We start from the raw sequence: 22,662 nt of genomic DNA on the forward strand, positions 1-22,662 counted from the left end.
ATTTAATCTGGAAAGGCAAGTTATTAAACTACACAACAGCAGCCAGAACAAGGGGCTGAATACGGTAGGTGTCCTCTACGTTAACGTAACACATTAACAGTTATTAAACTACAAAGCAGCCAGAACAAGGGGCTGAATACGGTAGGTGTCCTCTACGTTAACGTAACACATTAACAGTTATTAAACTACAAAGCAGCCAGAACAAGGGGCTGAATACGGTAGGTGTCGCTATGTTAACGTAACACATTAACAGTTATTAAACTACACAACAGCAGCCAGAACAAGGGGCTGAATACGGTAGGTGTCGCTATGTTAACGTAACACATTAACAGTTATTAAACTACCCAACAGCCCCCAGAACAAGGGGCTGAATACGGTAGGTGTCCGCTATGCTAACGTAACACATTAACAGTTATTAAACTACCCAACAGCCCCCAGAACAAGGGGCTGAATACGGTAGGTGTCGCTATGTTAACGTAACACATTAACAGTTATTAAACTACACAACAGCAGCCAGAACAAGGGGCTGAATACGGTAGGTGTCGCTATGTTAACGTAACACATTAACAGTTATTAAACTACCCAACAGCCCCCCAGAACAAGGGGCTGAATACGGTAGGTGTCCTCTATGTTAACGTAACGTAACTGCACTGTTGACGAGCCTCTCCCAGCAGCACGTTGTTCAAGCACCCATCTGTGGACTCCTTCCTCCAGCTCTGGCCATCTGGATTTCAACGCGACTAGCTTTCTTTGTTTTCTTCATTGCAGTGAGACTAACCTTTTCTCCAGTCCCTCACAAGTTTCTCTCTCACTCCAAACTCTCGTTCATAGAGTCGCCTGCAGTTTCTTTTCTTTCTCAGTTGTCTTTAGGAGCAGCATATAGCTGTCACAAGCCTAGAGTGCCTCTCGCAGCTGTAGACGGTAATGTTTTCAGCATGAAATAACATTTAAAAACGTGTTAAATTATATATATTTTGATATATAAGTCGCATCTGACTATAAGTCGCAGGACCAGCCAAAGTATGAAAATAAGTGCGACTTATAGTCCGGAAAATACGGTACATTCCTCTGCACTTCACTGCTTTTTGTACTTCCGGTTAGTCGCTAAACTGCATTTTGTTGTCTCAGTTCTTGTAGTCATTAAAGTTGAATCTTAACTTGATTTTAAAACGGCAAACTGGAAACTAAGTGTTCTTAATGAGCGAGTGTTTCTAATGTTTCAGCTTCCCCGGATTTCTTGTGAGAAACATTAGGAACACCTACAAGCAAGAAAGTGGAACATTTGACAGTTGTTTGTTGGAACATAAAATAAAAGTAAAAGGACAAAAAAATAAATAAATCTGGAACAGATACAAGATCTCAAAGATCCAGAGGATCTCAAGCTTGCTCCGGTGTTCCTAATGTTTCTCACAAGAAATCCGGTGAAGCTACTTTTTGTTTCTATGCCCTTAAACTGTCATACCGTACATGTATTACACCTATACGCATGTACAGTACATTACTCTGCTCTGTTATCTCAGTTCTTGTACCCAATATAGTTGAATCTAATCTAATCTTGATTTTAGAACAGCAAACTCAAAATTAAGGACGGTTCTATTCTGGCTTTTAATTTGGGTAATTCCACCACCATCCGTCAGCTCTAAAGTTTTACTATTCATTTAATTGTAATGGCAGAGTTTTATAATCATACATTTTACATGTTTTCTTTATCCCATTTCGTGAAGGACTTTGGACTGCATCTCTGCATGAAAGGTGCTATACAAATCAAGTTATTATCAGTATAGGAATGTGGATGTATTTGAACAAAGTTGACTCATTTTAAAGTATTTTACCTCCAGACGTCGTATAATCTCTCTGAGAGGCAAAGAGACCTCGCTGCCACCGATGAAGGTGGTCTTGGGAAGCCGGAACACCTTGTCCAAGTCGGATTCAACCAGCCCGTAAAAACCTGTTGTGAAGACATTAACATGAGGAGAAATCCCAAACGAGCACAGGAATGCAGACCAGGTTAAGGTAGGGGAAATGGGGGGAGGGGGGGGAAGAGCAGTGTTATACAGAACACACTCCAAGTGGAGTTACCCTCCCCGTGTTCCGTTTGTACTAGTATTATACCGTTTAAAAAAACCCTGAAAATATGGATCACTCCGCGCAGCCGCCGGCAATCACGGCCACTCCTGACAATGCTGCGATTCCACGCAGCGTGTCACAGAAGCGTCCTATTAATTGAGAACATCAAATAATAGTTGAATCTATAAAATGTCAGAAAATAAACATCTTAAAAACCCCAAAAATATTTACTTTACGCATTAGACAAAGAAAAGCAGGTCATTCTCACAATTGAGAAGCTGGAAGAAATTGTACCATAAAATAAAAGTACTTTTTCCACGCCAAGATGTGTGGATTGTTCATTTAACATAAGTCCTCTGGGAGGCCCAAGTTGGAATCTTATACTGCGCTGTACATTTTATTCTCTATTTTAAACGTCTTTTATCGGTTTTTAAATCATTTCTAACTGCTCTTTAATGTTTCATGTAAAGCACTTTGAATTGCCCCGTTGCTGAAATGTGCTGTACAAATAAAGCTGCCTTGCCTATGTAAAAATATCTTCTTCAAAATGAGTTTGTTTGTTCGTCAGCAGAATTACGGAAAAACATAAATATGATTTTCGTGAATTTTGTGAAATTTAGTGGAAGGGTGTAGCACAGGTCAAGAAAGAACCCATTTCATTTTGAGTCGGAGCCGATTCACAGCGGCATACATGAATTATCTTTCACCGCCGTTAGCGAGATAATGCATTTGGCCTTGGAGGAGGTCTGCGCTCTCCGAGTGTTACAACAGTGACCGTTACATTTTCAGTTGATTGACTTATCAATGAATCCGTTTGTTTTTTTGTGTGGAAGTTCTGTTTTTGGTAGGGATGCACCGAATCCAGGATTCGGCTGAATATTGGGCTTTTTGACGGGGTTTGGTTTCTGCCAAACCTTAGAATTTTTTTCCACTGAACCCTACGCTTGCACTACGCTGGTCGACGTGATGACGCCGCCGTTGATTACGGGAAGGTGTTTACGTAGGTGGAGCGTTCAATGCAGCAGGCTGTGAGAAAGTGGAAATGGAACTGGTGAGCAGAAAAAGTGTTGTTTGGCAGTACTTTCAGTCAGAAGAAGGCCATTCAAGTCCAGCTGCATGTTCAATCTGCAATGCCGATTAGTCTCGTGGTGGCGAGGACCCTAAACAATACACAACATCACCGCTGTTACAACATCTGGTATGAAACATCTGAAAGAATACGAGCTGAGCATGAAGGAATCTGCAGACAGCAGCCAAAATGCAGCAACTTCAGGTACGGCAAAGGAAGGACAGTCACAGCTAAAAACGAGTCTCCCTACATTGGGAGCGGAGCGAACGAACGGCCGGCTGCTGCGGCGGCCGTTAGCTTTCTAATTTCACCCCCCCCCACACGCCTTCATCATACACTGGTTAGCGAACATTTGCCAAACAAAATTGTCACTCATCTGGCGATAGCAATGTGCTTTCCTACGATGTGAAAAGAGTGTGTGAATTCAACATTAAGTTGTAACATTTAACTATTTTAGAGGCTGTGGACGTTGTTTACTTCATTACTGTGTTTATGGACTGAGGATGGGAGGAGTATTCGGTTTCGGCAGAATCTTAACCAGTGGATTCGGTATTCAGCCGAATCCCAAAAATCTGGATTCAGTCCATCCCTAGTTTTTGGTTAGCCCGTTTTTTAATAAAACTGTGGGGAAAAAAGGTCATGCAACAAAATAATTTTTTTACGAAAAAAGGACCAGCTTTAAAGTTGTCATTGTTCTGACCTTCTTTTTTTTGTGAGTTTATGTTTTTTTCTAACACTAGGAATTCTTAAAGGTCACCTTGTAATAAACCACACGGTACGTTAGACAAGACACTGTGAGGAGCAGCGGAACGCAAATAACAACCAGGACTGATAAGATGGATTTGATGGATGAATGCTATGTCTATATTGTGAGGAGAAACAGTCTGAGACACTATAGCTTGCGTTATCTGAAGCATGTGATGTCCTGTTTGCACCAAACCGAGATAAGACAATATGGAACAGAAGGAGGGGAGGGGAGCAGGGTTGAATCTATGTTTGTGTTTCTACGTCGCTGTCAGCAAATTAGTGCAGGCTGCTGTGCTGAGGACAGGGAGTTTTTTTTTCAATCCAATATTACAGAGTCAGCTCTCTGTTACATAAGGGATCTTTAGACTTCCCTCCCCCTCCGTGAACCGCCCTGCACATAAATACACACAGAACTTGGTTTTCTTTGATGGGTCAATATAAAAGTCGAACGATTAATCGCAGTAATCAAGTACTATCTGCCTGCAATCTAATCAAAGTAGCATTTTAATGAAGCAAGCACAGATAAGCCTCGACAAGTCCTGTTTGAGCCCTCTGGCTGCTGAGCAAAGGTTAGCAGGAGCCAACAAACACACGTAGGGATGGGTACCGCAGGCCTTTTCCTGGGTTTTTAGAGCGCTTAGGTGCAAAATGAAAAAATGACACTAGTGTTATACATGAAATGCCAGTTTTTCAACATCACCAAGCAGGCCTTTAAGGTGGAGCTGACCTTTAAGGTGGAAAAGCTAATCTCATTTTAAACTGCTCGGCTGAATTTAGCGTGAGCTGTTCTGATAACCAGATAAAACTAATTTTGTAATGTTTGTAGCCGTTAAGTCCAGACATTTCTAGTAATTGCCCTTTTCCTATAGCCTAGAAATCTAGACCACCCTAGTGGCAGCAAATGTAATTTGCAGCCAGGGTCGTCTAGCAACTCTCTGTTGGCTTTGCGAGCTGGAAAAACATAACTCTGGTCAGGCCAATCACATCGTGTATAGAGTCAGTAGGCGGGCTTATGGCTGCTGCTGCTGCTGGGAACAGCGGTCTTCTGGAAGACTTGGAGTTAAGCTTTTCTTTGAGAAAAGAACAAAGAACAGCACTGAAGTCATTCTTAAAAAAGGAAGCTGTGTTCGGAGTTTTGCCGACCGGATACAGCAAAAGTGTAATCCATCAACTAGCGTTGCTCTGGTTGGTTGTAGAGCTATCCTATTGCGTGCAGAGGGAATTTGAAGACAACCATTTATCCCGCCCCTCGGATTGAGCTCCGTCAATGGTGAGTTCCCAGACCCAACATCTGGATGTGGGGCTGGCTCGTCAGGCTACTTTTCCTAAATATAGCTACAAGAAACTCGGGAAACAACTTAACTTAATTCTGCAAAAACATACAAATAAAACAACTGTTGAATCTTTTTATGTCTTTATTTGTTGCACCAAATTATAGAGAGAAGTATTGACAAGAGTATCAATAAGTATCAATGTCGATAAAATCCTAATGATACCCATCCCTAAACACACACGCACCGCCTTTCCAAGAACTACCACCCCTGGAGCTCAATACAGTTTTCCCCAAAAAGAGATGAAAACCGACACAGAGGACACCATGAACAACCCCAACACTAGTTAATAGTCTAATGAAACCACAGGAAACCGGTTTCGAATTGACCTTCACCAGAAACACCACAGACCGAAAGTAGCCTGGATGTAGGCCATGGGTTAGTTCCCACTGAAAGAGCAAAGAGCAACGTTTGAGGTTCTCCTCCTACATCAAATCAGATTACGCAGACGTTCTCTAAAATGGGAGAACTCTGGAGGCGTGGAGAGACACAAACACACAAACTGTAGGTAAAGTATTGCACAGAGCTTCTCATTTATTCTTTTTAGGCCGATTTGGACCCCTACACTGACCTATTGTCCGACCTCTGTGAACCTCAGCGCCACCAGGACAAAGACCAACTCGGGTAAACTGAACAATACCACCATTAACTGTGGAAACATCCTATAACAGCTCACAACAATCGCCCGCTTTTGAACTCAGAGGCCCAACCTTTTCATCAGGCACAATGACACACACACACACACACACACACACACACACACACACACACACACACACACACACACACACACAGAGTCAATAAAAACAATTAAAGTCCTCAGATTACTTCCCAAACATTCAAAAGTATATAATTAAACTTAAATAAAATGCACCACCTTCTAATAAGGCATACTTCACTTTGTGTCGTGCCAAATGGGTAGGCAAATAAAACGTTTGTTAATGATTTAGATTTAAGTAATAAGCATCAATAAAAACAACATTTAAGTTGGCAGATTGGTGTATATCCTCTAGCATAACTAGCACTGTCTATTAGCTCTTTGATTCATCTTGATGGCTTCTTAGAAAGTCTAAACCCCAGGTCCATTTCTTAATAACTTTTATCTAAGAAGCAAAAAACTCTGCAGTTATTAATGTTAGTAAATCATCAACAGTCTGTTCTTCTATTAAAGCAACACTATGTAACTTTTAGCTGCAGCTGTAGTTCCAATGAGACAACCTGTAGGGGGTCCGAAGCAGGAAAAGTTACATAGTGCTGCTTTAAAATAATCTAGACAGTCTGCAGTTCAATAATTTCTTTAGAACTGAACTCAGTCAGTTCGAGGTGACCGTTGAGTCGCTGGGACCAAAAAGTGTTTGGTATTTTTCTAAATGACAGAAGATTCCTGGCCCACAAGTTTCAAAATGACACTATGTTATGGGGGTGTTAGAGATGAAATGTCAGTTTTTCAACATCACCAAGCAGGCCTTTAAGGTGGGGCTGACCTTTAAAGTGGAACAGCTGATCTAATTTTAATTTTAACTGCTCAGCTGAATTTAGTGTGAGCTGTTCTGACAACCAGATAAAACTAGTTTTGTTTGGCTTATAGTTGTTAAGACCAGACATTTCTAGTAATTGCCCTTTTCCTAAATATATCTACAAGAAACTCGGGAAACAACTTAACACTTAATTCTGCAGAAACATACAAATAAAACAACTGCAAGCAATAAACTCTGCAGTTATTAATGTTAGTAAATCATCAACAGTCTGTTCTTCTATTAAAATAATCTAGAAAGTCTGCAGTTCAATCATTTCTTTTGAACTAAACTCGGGTCAGTTCTAGGTGACCGTTGACCTTTGAGTCGCTGGGACCAAAAAGTGTTTGGTATTTTTCTAAATGACAGAAGATTCCAAAGATTCCTGACCCACAAAATTTTCAAAATGACACTATACGAAGGAATCCTATGGTGCAGGTTATATTTTCTTAAAGTGTTCTGCCGGTAAACATTTAAATCCTCAGCCTCAGCGGGCATCGAGAAGCTGCAGTGTTTCCGTTATATACATTATTATTATCGCCGCTACTTCAGACTTCAGACTTTTATGAAATATCATGAACAGCATGCAGCAACACAACTCTGCAGAGCTGTCCGTTCCACTGAACTCAAGTGAACAGCCTCTTTCTCCGATTTGAGAATGAGCAACTCTAGGGGCCTTATCTTGCACCCGGCGCAGCGCAAAACCCAACGCAAGTGTCTTTGCTAGCTCAGGACCGACGCAGTTGTGTGAAGAACACTGTTATTTATATATATATATATATATATATATATATATATATATATATATATATATATATATATATATATATATACATATACACACACACATACATACACATACATATACACACACACACACACACAACCACAACCACAGAGATTCAGTTAGAAGCTAAAAAAGTACCAAGCAGGAACACAACAGTGCAGTGCTGCTTGACATGCATCGGCCCAGGCCCACCAACGATCGGGCACTTTTTTTTTACTCTCTTATAATAACCGATTATACATTTTCATATTTGAATCTGCGTTTATTTACTATTCGAATATATATATATATATATTCTAATTTAGAACATTTGTTGACAGCCCTAGTGAGAGGTGATGAAATCAAAAAGGTGGGGGCTTCAGGTCGGCAGCCATGATGGCCAGAGGGGCCAGCTGAGCCACGTGATGACCCCGTGCCTACATTATATTCCACCAAAGGTAGAGTATGGGTGGGTCGATGATAGTAAACAAAAGAAGCGGGAGACCGATCGTGGATGGGAGATCACTCAACATAAATATGTGGGAATTTATGGTTTTGTCACACTCTGTGTGATTAACAGAAGGGGTAAAAACAGAGTAGAAAGAAAAAGACACTCAATGAAAGGTGGGGGACGGGACCATGTTTTGTGTCAAATTAAAGGGCAAAGAAAAGGTGGGACAAACCCAAGAGATAAAGTGTTTCAGGACGAAAGGGATCCAAAAACAAAAATGACAGGAAAAGGACTAGGGCTTTGACTTTTGCCCCAAAATCATATTCGAAGTTTGTTTGTTTATTAATATTAATATTCAAATATATTCAAATATTTAGTAATAATATTTTGACCATTAAATGCCTTCAGTAAGACCTATATTGGTATACGTTGTATATGTTCTGTGCACCAGAGGACAGTGTATCAGTCAATGTCAATAGGCAGGCAATTGCGCATTGCATTTTTTTTAATGAAAAGTCAGACCCTGTTCTTTCTGACCACAGTGAGACATCTGGAGCAGGAGAAGTTAACCCTCTCCTTGATTTCATGTTGTTTACAGACAAGGAGAACCAGGAAATGAGTTGGGGGGGGGGGGGAAATGCAACGCTACCAAGCCACGGCCGAGCGACGTGTAGTTACATTTTGAAATGCGTGAAAAAGCCTCGGAATCTGAATTGAAAACAAGGTTTACAAGCAAACACATTTACAAAAAATAATGCCCATAACAGGTTCAAAATTTGAATATTAAGGGCTGCCTAATATTCGTTCGAATATCATTATTTTTTTTAAATATTCAAATTATATTCGAATAACGAAGTTCGGAGTCAAAGCCCTAACAAGGACAGAGAGGAAAACATTAGTAAACAGGTTTATATTTCTCACCAACGTTCTGGAAACCAATGGCACACGGTGCATCGTCAAAGTCTACACAGCTGATGTTCATGGGGTCCAACTTGGCTATGTGATGCCCTCGGACCTAAACACAGGACAACACAGCTCAGTGATTGTGTGTGGATGTTTCGACAGGTCAGTCTTTGACTAACCATTTCTGCAGATGAGTGTCCGTCTGTGCTTTCTAAACTGCTGACCACTTCCTAGAAGATTTCCAACATAGTATGTCCACACATTAGCAGAATCATAGACACGGATATACGTCAAAAGGTTAAGAAACTCACAACCCCCACAAAATGACTTGTTTTACTCTCAGAATTCAGAGGTCTGTTGTGCACCCGTAGTGCAGAAGCAGCGCCGATCAGCTCGGTAATTTTATACGTGGAAGTTGACCTTTGTTGGCTACATGTGCCACTGAGCAACTCTCGTAAAAATGAATGGGGCTCTGCCTTGAACGCTGTACCCAGGTTCTTCATACATCCATGATTGGCCATCTGTACTTAACACAGCTCTAACATGTCTGTAACTGATCAGTAAACTGTCTAATAGGGCTGTAAACAAAAGTGTGAAGAACACAATAGTTACTCAACTCCACAACCACAGAGATTCAGTTAGAAGCTAAAAAAGTACCAAGCAAGAACACAACAGTGCAGTGCTGCTTGACGCGGATATCCGCTGCTGTGAGGCCGCAATGAAGACAGGAAATTAAGGCCGATAAAAATGGAAATAAAGATTAGCTCATTTACATATCAAGGTATGGTGAAGGGTATGTGATGATGTGGGGCTATTTTAATTCCAAAGGCCAAGGGAACTTTATCAGGATCATAGTATCCTGGATCCATGAAATAACTGGCCTTTAAACATAAAAATCTGCCTGCCTCTATGGGAATTTAACATAGGGGGGTACTTACTTATGCCCCCTGTATTTTAAAGGAAGAACATCTATTTATTTATTTATGAAAATGTCCTTAAAAGGTTGGATTTTTCCTCATTTTTTTTAATAAAGGCATTAAGATCAATTTCCAAAAGATGATTTTTTTATTCCTCTTTTTAAGTCAACTTTAGCGTGGGTGTAGTCACTTATGCTGAGCACTGTAATTATTGCAGGTGTGTTTGTAGCTTACCTGGTATGCTCGTATGAGTGATTGAACTGCTAGATGATCCTCCACCAGTTTCTCCACATTGGGCTGAGCCCCCACCAGTCCCCGGACACTGGCCAGTCCCTGAGAAGACCCAATGAGGGGTGGAGGGCTCTGGTAGGCCGCACCGGGCGGAGCCCCAGCGCTAGCATTACGGAAAAATATATCCCAGGACTGCAGGGAGAAACAGGAGAGAGAATGTGACAAGTTACTCGGAGAGGTCAATGCATAACAATGCCATGACGTGAATTCAAGAGTGTACTTTTTGTTACGCTGGTGTGTTTAGCGCAGATGCTGTGTGCAGAGCTGTGTACCCCTGCAACTGAATGCACCATTAGTGTAACAAGCTGCACATGAATGCACAATGGAGCCAGAGCCCACGTGCTTTACCTTCATTTTTTGTTTACATAACTCACTCACGGGGAAAGCAAAATGTTGCCACAACGGTGACTTCAGGGAAGCAGAAGGATTTCCCAGTTCTTTTGTTTCTCCATCATGTCCGACCTCGGACAGTGGCCATAGATTCCGGAACAGGCAAGCTGCAGGCTACCGCTAAGCTAATGTTACCCTGTGTCTTTAGCTGCATGCTACCAGCTACGCTGTCTATTTATTTTTTTCTGGCGTGAACAAGTAGGTGGCGATGGAGAGAGAAAAAGATACCGGCGGAATCGCTGATCCTGCTTTTGTTTTCAATAGTCAGAATCAAAGCTCATTTCGACCGATTTTTGATTTAAACTCTAAATCATGACACCCCTAAGAACTACAATATACATTATGTCTTACACATTTTCAGTGTGTCCTACAGTCTACAGCCATGCTAGCAGCTCTGTGAGGCACAAGGCACAGCAGTACTTGAAGCTAAATGCTACCATTACTATGCATCCATCTGGTAGTTGTTGAGATATTTCAGTCTGTGGTGGACTGACTGAAGGACGGACATTGCCATCTCTAGAGCTGTGCTGCTTGAATGGCTAAAAACACACTCATACACTATTTGACTTAGATATGTTTCTGACCAGAGAGGAGAGGGTAGACACACGGTAAATAAAGCTTCTTTACACCTGCCTCTGTAGTGGGATACTAGCTTACAGGTAGAGTGTGACGAAACATGTTTTTCGCAGTCACAGTAAGCTTAACTCATTACCAACTGATGATAACTGCACGGTTTGCAGATGACAATACCCAGCCCAATCTTTCACACACTGTTTGTTGAATATTTTGTATGACCGGCTTTGCAATGTGGAGGCCTGTCTGTGTCCAAGGGTTTCAGGTTGATCCACTTTATGGCGTTTATGAGTTTATTGATTGATAATCTGAGGTTGTTCTACCTGGCCTACCAAAGCAAAGTTTAAAGTTCTAGATAAGCTTGGCAACTATGCCTTTGTAGTCATTTGGAAGATGTGTTTGTAAATGCCTGTTTGATGTGAGGTTGAATTCAAAATAATCTATTCTTCTATTAAAATTGATCTTTGTTTGAGTGATCTGATATCGCTAAGTAAAATCCCAAAATCGATCTTTAAATATTTGCCTTTTCAATGACTGTCATGTTAGTTCTGTTAAGTTTGAAGTACATTAAACAAACGTTTCAGGGTTCAATTCTTAATGATTAACCTGAATGCATCATAAAAAGATATCTGAGGGTGCACAATTTACAGGATAAGTTCTCTGAGAATCTCTTTTAGATCCAAGCAAAAAAAAGGTTGGTATTGTAACTGGAATTTCCTTAACCTAAATGGTATTGAACCGAAAATGTAATTGAGACGGACTTTGTGCATCGGAATCAAATCGAGAAATCATTGGCGATACCCAGCCCTAGTAACACATGTTATGTTTTTTCCACCCCTAATTCACAGTTTGTTACTTCCTCTGAATCTGTCATTCAGGTTTTGCTCTGCTGCTTGTTGCTGTGGTGTTCTACTATTCAAACATGCATAAGCAAACACACAGAGTACAGAGTAGGGAGCAGGTGAGGAGACACGCAGAGTAACATTCAGTGCAAATGGGGTTTAGATCTGGATAGGCCTGCACGATATTGGAAAAAAACTTACATTGCGATATTTTTTCCCCCTGCGATATATATTGCGATATGAAAAAAAGACTAATTTTTACAAGAGGACATAAATAGCCCTATTTAGAGATACTAAATCATTCTCAACTACTGGGGTTATTTTGTAGGGGCGTGCATCTACAAAGAAAATGAAAAAGGAAATGTTCTTATGTGAACCAGTCTTTGTTGAACTTTAATTCTTTACAAAAACCAAAGCAAGTAAGGCTGTGACTACTCTTCTGAAGTGATTTTGGAGAGGGAAATTAGGAAGAAATACACCGGTTGACTGACATGACACCATTGTATTCATAGAATATCAATCCAGGCTAAAGTGAATGATATTAATAATGCATGCATGTTGCTTACTCTAAACTTCAGGTTGTGGTCGACTAGCGGGGCCTGCTTTGGTTGTTTGATAAATTGATCATGATACAAACTGCGTATCCAAGTGCACTTAGATCAGTGTAAATGACGTTATATCAGAAACAGACTGTTGTAGATCAGTGTTACGTTTCCAGCGTCGCAGCTCCGAACCATAACGTTAGTTGGGACAGACGCCTTGTTTCTTCAGGCTAACTATGTTAGCTTTAGCCTGGCTGGTAGCAGCTTTCTGCGGTGAAAAATGGCCGGGATATGTCGTGATTACGTTGCATTAATCAGGTGATTTAGTTTGTCTTTGCAGCGAACATAAAACACTGACTACTGTAGCTTCACTACCCATAGAAAAACATGTGCATCACGGTGTCAGCGGCAGCTTACGGTATTTTACTACACACGGGAGAGCCTCATTTCCCATAACAACCCAGGACTAACATTACGTCACACGACCACCTGTCTTAAAGGGTAAGGGTCGGCCGGTAACAATCATGGAAAAGGAGAACGGTGAAAGTTTACTTTTTTTAATCAAGCAGCAAAGAAGTTGTAGCGTCAACATCTCATCGTCCTGCAATGTGACGATCGCGCATCGCGATGTAGACGATGAAACAAAATATCGTGCAGCCCTAGATCTGGACATCACATTCATTGTGAATTGTAGGTAGGGCTGCAACTAGTCTCGCTTTGCCAGACCCTCCTCCACCGCGGTGCTGCTGGATATAGGCTAGGCTGCAACTAACGATTATTTTCATTGTCAATGAATCTGTCAATTACTTCCCAAAAGCCCAAGACGACATCCTCAAATTTCATTTAGTCCACAACTCAAAGATATTCAGTTTACTGTCACAGAGGAGAGAAGAAACTAGAAGATATTCACATTTAACAAGCTGGAAGTAGATGATTTGTTTTACTTTTTTTTTTCATTAAAAATGACTCAAACTGATTAATCAATTACCAAAATAGTCCGATTAATTTAATAGTTGACAACTAATTGATTTATCTTTGCAGCTCTAATAGTAGGGCACTGAGCCTGCTTTGCATGTGTGTAAACTCGCCCTTAAAGGCAAAAATCAATTTTCCAACCAGACATCAAAGAAAAGACAGAAGGTGTGCAATACCTTGTGCACATTCCTGGGATTCTCCAGCCACGCATAGTACATCTCCTCCACATAGTTGGAGCTGGTGCCATTAAGAAAGGGCTCAGCCACCACAGAAGTGTTCAGGCGCCTCACGGGCTTAAACGTCCTTAATCCCCCTTCGATCGCCAACAGTCTGGGCTGTGATAGGCTCTGGGCTGCCTGTGCAGCAGTTAAAGGCCGAAGCCTTGCAACTGTAGTCCTTAAGCGGTGCATGGCTGCAGATCAGCCACAGCTCCTCTCCTTCCGTCCCTTGCTGGGAGAGAAAGATATATAGCAGCAGTGTCCAGGACAAGCAGACCCTCGACGCTCCTCAGCAGCTGCTCCTCTCACTGCTCTGGTTTGGTTGAACCGACGATGCTCGCTTCTCCACTGCTACGTCTCTTGTGCCGATCATCCACTGGATCCTGTGGAGTCTAAATGTAAATAGTGTCCATCAGAAACACTTCATAATTGCAACTTGTAATAAAATAGTCATTTTGAAAGACAGAGAAAAGGAGTGCTTCTTTCTGGTAGTGGGGTCCTCTTTGGTGCAGGGGTAATCAATCATTAATATAGTCATTGTTGACATATGCAAAACAAATACAGAGAAGCCGTCATTGGCAAAGTAAATTGTATTGCTCATTACAATCCTCGTTAAATGTGTTTAAAAATAAAACCACACAAGTAAAGAATGAGAATCTAAGACTTATAGTGCAGAGGTTGAAATATAGGCATAAAATACAGGCTAACTTGGACCTCTATGGCACAGAAGAGTAAGCCTGCTTAGGCTACACAGACTTAAATGTTAATTATTTTTTAGTTACTTGTCAATTCATTGTTGGTTTTGGTGTTTTCATGTGGTTTGCTGACAAAAGAAATGTAGAATATCACCATCCTTATCCTTTTATGATGAAAAATGAAACTCGGTGCTGTAACTGTATCTCAGGTCTAGATCAGTGATAAAACTCTGGATAGTACAGTAGGTACTGTACATCCTAAATATAGGCAAGCTAGACCAGTGGTTGCCAAAGTGGGGTGCAAGGGTCCGTGACATAGTTCCAGGGAGTCCCCAGCTAGCCTACTAGGTGAAAATATTAATACTATAATTCCATCCATAACAACATATTGTATGACTATTTTGGTCATGCTTTCATACACTCACTGTAGCCTAATAAAACATCCCCACTGCTAATGCGTAATATAATGCAGTGCCAAACAAGTTCCTCCCCGAGGCTATTTTGCATGTACACGTCGCTGCGTCCGGAACTTAACGTCCCCCCAAGATGATTGTGACTGATTTAAATAAATGCAAACAATCCAGAGTTTTTCCTTTTCGACTGAAATCATTTAATATATATATTTTTTTTTTTCCGGCTATCCCAGAATACCGTATATCTGTGATGTAGCCGACTTATCTCCACAACCTGGCTCCACCCAACCCCCCCATGCACACAACTTTGTTTCTATCAGTTAACGTTAAGGGGACATTTCATCGATTTGCATTCATTCTCTGCAGACTATCTTAACCATAACTATAAATGTCTAACCACAACCCTTAACATTAGCTGAGGAGTCTTGACCCTAAACCTAGTCTAAACCGTGAAATGAAAAACGTTGTGGGGAGTTGCGTTTTGTCCCCACAACAATAGTACTACACGTTCACGCACACAAACACCAACCGTTCCTCTTTCGAGCGCTTACAAACTGTTTTTTTAAAAACCCCGGAAACTGCACTTTTCCACACAGCATTCGGTTAGTTGGTTAAAGTTAAAGTAGCATTTCTCTCCTCAGTTAAACGCGTCGCTTAAACTTTAGCTAACCTTTTACTTTTCGAGTTAGTTACCTTTTCCTGGCGCCCGCGTGGCTCTCTTTCCACAGCTGTAGTAAACAAGGAGCAAACTCAGCAGCACTGTCCTGTCCGGGGAGCTGAGTGCGGTGCAGCGTGGGTGCGTGTGTGTGTGTGTGTGTGTGTGTGTGTGTGTGTGTGTACTGCAGCAGCGGGAGAGCTCTCTGTCTGTGTGTGTGTGTGTGTGTGTGTGTGTGTGTGTGTGTCGCCTCTGCTCAGTCAGGAACTGTCTAATCGCTTTTTGGTGCTGATCTGCGTCACGCCCGTCGGTGACGTCAGCACACAATCATTGTGGTTGCGTCAGCAAACACAACAAAAAAACTCAGTTTTCACTCTTTGGTGAAACTGAATATTTAAAAACACAACTTTAAAACTTTATTTAATAAAGTAAACGGTGTTCTATTTATTTCATTTTAGTATAAAAACGATTAAAAAAAAGTTCAATTTTAAGCAGTTTAGGTGGTGTGCGTGCAGTTTAGTGTCCCAAATTCCACTATGGTCACGCTAAGTCCCGCCCTAAGAAACAGCTCGATTGATTGGGGTTAGGCATTTGACCTCAAGTGGTTAAGGTTAGGATAGCCGATTGGTCAGGGGATAGGACCTGAACACATGGGGTTATGTTACGGGGAATTTGGGACACTAAACTGCACGTATACCGAACCTTTATATACATTGTTTGGATATATAATCTTAACCTGAAAAGGTAGGTGGAGTACAAGTACCTCAAAATTGTACTTAATTACAGTACATGAGTAAATGTACTTAGTTACTCTCCATCACTGATGTAGTAGAGTAGACGTATAAAGTAGCATTAAATGGAAATACTCAAGTAAAGTACAAGTACCTCAGAATTGTGAGTGAAATAACTCTTTGCTCTTTCCACCACTTATAGCCTATATTTGAATTATTAAAGCTATAGTGCGTAGTTTCTGTCTCCCCCATCAGGAATTCTAAGTAATGACAACAAAACTGTCGGCGCGTCCACATGATACAAGCCTTCTGTGACCACGTTCATTAATATCAAAAAGTTACGCACTAAAGCTTTAAATCTAGATACAAATTCAGACGTCTGATCAGTCTCTCTGACTGGAGAAATATCGCCATTCATTCTGTGTGAACTCCACTAAAAATAGGTTTTATGATCAGTAACCCTGTTTACACCAAATTCCTACCCTATCTATGTTTTGTAACTTTTAAATAGTAACATCAGACAACTTCTGCATCTTTTTAGGTGGCATGAGTAAAAAATGAGTCATCCTCAACGTTAATTGTGTTCTGGTTTCAGAATGATGAAGACAGTTGGAGAAAAATAAGATACAAAATAGGATGTAAGCTCTACAGGATGAACTTTCTCCTTGGCAACTGTTGTGTTTTTTTCCCCCAAATGATGCACAGCTTTTTAGGCATTTTATTATTAAATGGTATGCCCCTGACCCCCCTGGGTTTGGGCTGAGCCATGAATGTTTACTAGGGGTGTAACAACACATTGATCTCGATCCATATATTGATCCAATATTATGTTATAGCCTACAACCTCCCTTAGCTTATAGCCACTGTAATTCTATAAAGTGTCCTTGGGTTACATGAAAGGCGCTATATAAATAAAAGTTATTATTATAATATTAATTATTATTATTATCGATACAAAGTTGAAATATAATTACATCGTCATCTTTAAGATGCGCTTTTATTTTGAAATTCCCACTTTATATTTATTCTTTTTATTAAAAAGAGTAGTTTGTTTTTAAATGTAAATGTCTGGAAGAGCTTAGTAATGAAATTGTCAATTCAGATTTTAGTTGCTTGCTTTTTGTAAACTGATTGTGTTAAATGGGCTTATGTATCGTCTCGTATCGGGTTTGCAGGGTCCTGAATTGAATCAAAATCATTTCCGATTTGCCGATTTTGTGATATCAGTTAACGTTGTATCGTTTTCCAAAGAATCGATATAATATGGTATCGTCATATAACGTGTGATTTACACCCCTAATGTGTACAATGATTGGCTCCGCCCCTAATTGTGATCCCTCTCTCTCTGTGGGGTCAAATTTGGCCCGTTTACAAAAACTTTCTATATCAGAACTATGACAAAAGAACGTTGAAAAAAGTGACAAATGTTGAAAAAAACAAACATCACCAAAGCTGACAAAAAATTGGAAAAAAAATACATTGGAAAAAGCAACAAAAAACTTGTTAAAAAATAAAATAAAAACATAATTAAAAAAACGCCAAAATGGTGACAAAATATTGGAAAGAATGTGACAAAAAAATTGGAATAAAATCGACAAAAATGTAGAGAAAAGTGTAGAAAAAGAACAACAAAATGTTGAAATTTTGACCCAGAAAAACACAAAGTTGCACGGTCAACGGGAAGACAACACAAGGGTTAAAACATGATTTGTTACCGGTTGTACTTTTACAGCATCTACCTTTATACGTTCTGGTTCAGCGCCAGATGTACTGCATTCACGGTACTTCCCAGAACAGAGCAATAAATGTCAACCTTTGTCCTGACACATGCAGAGCAAGTTAATGAACTTCCCATCCTGACAATGTTAACATCACCAAGTCTTAAGAAGTAAAAGTACGGACGTAATATCAGCAAAATCAGTATCAGCAGTCAAAGTGCATTCTGTGCAGTAAAATGTCTCCTTTGACTGATATCTGATTCTATGTGACATCATTTGATTTTTTTCGTGTGATATTAGATATTAAAGCTACATTGTGCTAACCTGACTCCGCCAGATGGATCGCTTCGCATTTGCTCGGCATATCCATCTGGGAACTTTCCGTTGGAGAACTTTTGGGAAGGGGCGAAAATACTGGTTAGTTGATTGGATAAACCATCTGTCTATCACTAACCTGACTCCGCCAGATAGCTCTCGAGATCAGAACGGTCTCACGAGGCTGATTTTCTTCACGACTAGCGGAGCCAGTTGATATATCAAACTCTTGCCGAAACCAGTCGGGAGAAGAGCAACAACAAAGCCTCCAGCGCCGTTTTTTGCTCTTCTTTCAACGAAGGAATACTTTCTAATTCGGATAAAACTTGTGCGATAGCTACGCTCATCTCATCCGTGGAAGCCGCCACGTTGTTTAGACTGAACAGTTGCTTCTCGTTGCGTCAGCGTCACACCTAAACCCACCTCAAAACCAACGCTGATTGGTCGGTCGGTTGGCGAACGGCTCCAAAATGTTCTCTATCTCAAGATGCCAGACTGATCTGCGAGTAGAAAACTGGAGCTCGCGAGATCAGGACGGTCTCACGAGGCTAACATTGTGTAAGAATTTCTCCCATCTAGCGGTGAAATTGTATATGACAACCAACTGAATATTACTTTCTAGCCCCTCCCATTCCGATCGCGTTTTAACTCCTACGGTGGCCGTATTATTCCAAGAAGTACGACTTTGTCCGTGAGTGTTCCTTCCACTCCAATATTAACGTTGGTCTTGTTGCTTTGCCTGTCGCATTGTCGTTTTAATTCTCTTTTTAACTTCCTTGGCGACTCCGTTACATGTCCTCAAGAATAGGTGTCATTCTCCATCTTCAACAGGCTTTCAAATCTGCCGGCAGTCGCTGAGTAATCTCCCCCTGGCATTCGTCACGGTGCCACTGAGTGTAAAAGCGCGAAATGTGGAGGTATGTCCCTCTTTGGCTAATGTATTTTAAAGATGGAGGCGCAACATGGCAGCCGCCATTCGAGCGACTCGCTCGTATGTATTCCGAATGTCAGATTCTACGCTTACGAGAATACTTTGATTAGTTGGTTGCATAATTACACATGAATGAGCACATATTTGAGAAAGAACAAAGGGGTTTTTGCTAAGAATCAACTCAAAAAATGACACAATGGAGCTTTAATACTGAGCTGTTTTGACTGTTCAGACTGTTTCAACCCCCCTCGGGTTGAACTCTGACCTCTGGTTCATACTTACAGCCACTCTGGAGCCTGATTACTGGATTACAGTAATTAACCAAAGGAAACCGAGCACTTTAGCATAATGTTCTGTAGCCGTGAGTGGAGAGATTAAAAAAAAGGAGCTTGTTGTGCTCTCTGCATTGTCATTTTATTGGTTCACACACTGATTACATCTGATCACACTTTAATATTGATAAGACTTGGAATGCACACCATCGTCATCATTATCAGAAAAAAACAAGAAACCAAGAGAAGCTTTGTTTTACACACAGTAGCGTTCTGTTACTGTTACTCAAGTCGTCTCCCGATCATGAAGTAAAATAAATCCGAAAGCTCTTCTGAAGCAGTTTAAACAGCGTTTGAGTTGTAGCCTAGACATTACACCCTGGTCAAATACTAATGAACGGAGTAAGGATCGTTTGCCTAAGAAGGAATGACCTCACGTAATCCTATTAAAGCACTGATACTATGAGGGTTTAGACTGGACCGGAAGGAGGTTCACATCCTAAATGTATTGGTATAGTCTACGTCAGTGTTTCTCAAATGGGGGTACGTGTACCCCAAGGGGTACTTTGGAGGACTGCAGGGGGTACGTGAGATATTTAACAAAATGTTTAAAGGTGCTCTAAGCGATGCTGGGTGACGTCACTTCTTGTTGAGATTCGAAGTATTGTCAAACAAAACGTAGGTTAGCTCCCCCTTCCCTCCTCCTCATCCCGTCCCCCCCCCCTCCCTTCCGTGCTGCTGTGCACTAACCCCCCCAACCCCCACCCCCAAATCCTTCTTGTTGGTTATTGGCTGACTTACTGATTGGCTGGAAGACTGTTTGTTATGTTTGGTGGTTCAGGTTGGCGCAGTTTGTTTTTGTTGCCGTTTGTGGAGCCTGGGCTGACTACAGAGACAGAGTTCTTTTTACAGTGTGTTCAGGGGACAGGCAGCTAGCAGATAGTGAGGAGATATTATTTTACAGTGTGTTCAGGGGACAGGCAGCTAGCAGATAGTGAGGAGATGTTTGCTGTATGTGACAAAAAATGTTGTAGCCTAAAAAACGCGTCACATCGCTTAGAGCACCTTTAATAGTTACAAGGCTGTTGTCCAGAACATTGTTCCTCTTTATGTAGACTTTTGTTTCCTAGCAAAAATGTGACATTTGTGTTGCCTTCTTTGGACCTATTCTTGCCTTCCTTCCCTCTACTGTCCTTCTACTTTTTACAAGTTTCTCACTTTTTTTCGAAGTTATGTCATTGTTTATGAAGTTTGTGATACTATTATCGAGTTATTCTTGCCTTACTTTCTTCCTTCTTTCTACCATCGTTTCTTCTCAGGTTTTGTCTTTTTTTTTTTACAGATTTTGTCTCCTTTTCTCATCAGCATTTAAATTTTTTTTAGTTACAAGGCTTTGTTGTTTAGTAAATCTATCGCTGACAGCGCTGTACTGTTCCTCTTTATAGAGACCAAAAATGATTAGTGCTGGTAGTACTTTGCTTAAAGAAACAATTCAAAATGGGTACATTATTGAAAAAAGTTTGAGAACCCCTGGTCTACGTGATACACAGGTATATGCTGTATACCCACTAGGAAAGGTCAAAAATGTCCATATTATAAAAGCACAAGGATACGTAACGTTTTGGTCATAAATTTACCCTGTCTGTGTTGCGAGTCACCTAGGAACAACAGCACAGTAGCTTGGTGGTCATTCTCTATGCAAACATGAAATAAAAGTGCTCATATTATGCTCATTTCAGGTTCATAATTGTATTTAGAGGTTGTACCAGAATATGTTTAAATGGTTTAATTTTCCATTTCATTTTGTTGTACTACACATTGCTGCAGCTCCTCTTTTCACCCTGTGTGTTGAGCTCTCTGTTTTAGCTACAGAGTGAGACCTCTCACTTCTGTTCCATCTTTGTTGGGAGTCGCACATGCTCAGTACCTAGGTAAGGACTACTAGCCAGTCAGAAGCAGAGTATGAGGGTGTGTCCTGACTGTAGCTAGGTAAGGACTACTAGCCAGTCAGAAGCAGAGTATGGGGGCGTGCCATGCTAGCAGCTAAGCGAGCATTATAACGTGTGTTCCAAAGTGACCACGTTTGTCTCTGAAGTAAAGGCTGGACTACAATAGAGCTGTTTGGAGCAGTTTGTGAACAGTGTTTTCTGTTGGAGATGGTAAGTCCCTTTGGGGGGGGACTTTGGGCTTTTTCACTTTGTAAACCTATAACATGCACAAAAAAGATATATAACACAATAAAGAAAGGGTAAAAAGCCAAAAAGGCATAATATGAGCACTTTAACTAATGTGAATCACTAAAGTAAATATGAAACGAAAGCCAACTCAAACCACACTCTCATTATGTTCGTAAGCCTGCCGCTGAAGCTACTACAGCAGACGGTTACGTTACCGAAACTACAGAAAATAAGCCAGATGAGGCTGATGCTATACGCTGTAACCTCACAAAAAATGTATGGGGTTGTCGCTCTGGGACATGAGGCTGGGAGGGAAAAAAATCACAGTTTACTCACTACAAAAAAAACTAGACTACACCACTGCCTAAATGGGAGTTTCAATGGTAACAAAATACACTAGAGCTGCAAAGATTAATCGATTAGTTGGCAACTATTTTGATAATCGATTAATCAGTTTGAGTCATTTTTTTTTAATGAAAAACAAGACATTCTCTGATTCCAGCTTGTTAAATGTGAATATGTTCTAGTCTCTTCTCTCCTCTGGGACAGTAAACTGAATATCTTTGAGTTGTGGACTAAACAAGACATTTGAGGACGTTATCTTGGACTTTTGGGGAAACACTGATCCACATTTTTTTTGACACTTTATAGCCCAAACAACTAATCTACTGCCCTCACCGAGGTTTATAGATTCCCCCTGTATCAGCATTACAACTAAATATCTTCTAACGAGATCAGTCCAATAGTGTTTTGATTTCTATTCAAGCCTGATTTTCCAAAGCAATCGTACAATACTAACAAGTCCTGGGACGGCTGACTGTGTTAGTTAGTTTTTATCTTTCTCACCCTGTATTTGACTCAGATAACGTGCAGTAATTCTCTGTTGTTAGATGTTGGCGCCCTCTTGAGGAGAGACTGGTGCATTTAATTCTCTGCTGATTTTTTTGTACCTTTGTGGTTCTCACAGGGCAGAGACCTCTATGTTGGGACAATATACCAGAACCATTAGCTGAATACATGAAATGTTAAAACATATTTTAAGACTTTATTTTGGGTGTTTGGGTCAAGTTGTTGGCTAAGCGTCCCTGATATCAATGCATTGATTAGCTTTTTAAAATACCTTTTTAAAATGCATTTTTGTGTCTTTTCTTGTGAAGTG

General features: G+C 40.7%; 1 protein-coding gene across 3 annotated transcripts in view; it reads right to left on the reverse strand.

Annotated features, from left to right (window-relative positions):
• Nucleotides 1-15,600, reverse strand: part of ogdhb (oxoglutarate dehydrogenase b) — a 35,257-nt gene extending 19,657 nt beyond the window's left edge. Inside the window, exons 1-5 of one of the 3 annotated variants that reach the window (XM_078272003.1) lie at nucleotides 15,398-15,600; nucleotides 13,555-13,988; nucleotides 10,000-10,188; nucleotides 8,867-8,960; nucleotides 1,833-1,948 (exon numbers count right to left, since the gene is read on the reverse strand). In XM_078272003.1, coding sequence (XP_078128129.1) covers nucleotides 1,833-1,948; nucleotides 8,867-8,960; nucleotides 10,000-10,188; nucleotides 13,555-13,788 — 633 coding nt within the window. In that variant the 5' untranslated portion in view covers nucleotides 13,789-13,988; nucleotides 15,398-15,600. Of the gene's footprint in view, nucleotides 1-646; nucleotides 754-778; nucleotides 861-1,832; nucleotides 1,949-8,866; nucleotides 8,961-9,999; nucleotides 10,189-13,554; nucleotides 13,989-15,397 lie in introns of those variants that run through there. The other 2 variants (XM_078272005.1, XM_078272004.1) reach the window with 2 other exon arrangements.
• Nucleotides 15,601-22,662: the final 7,062 nt, after the last annotated feature.

The sequence above is a fragment of the Sander vitreus genome, chromosome 16 (assembly GCF_031162955.1).
Source record: "Sander vitreus isolate 19-12246 chromosome 16, sanVit1, whole genome shotgun sequence".
Classification (NCBI taxonomy): Eukaryota; Metazoa; Chordata; class Actinopteri; order Perciformes; family Percidae; genus Sander; species Sander vitreus.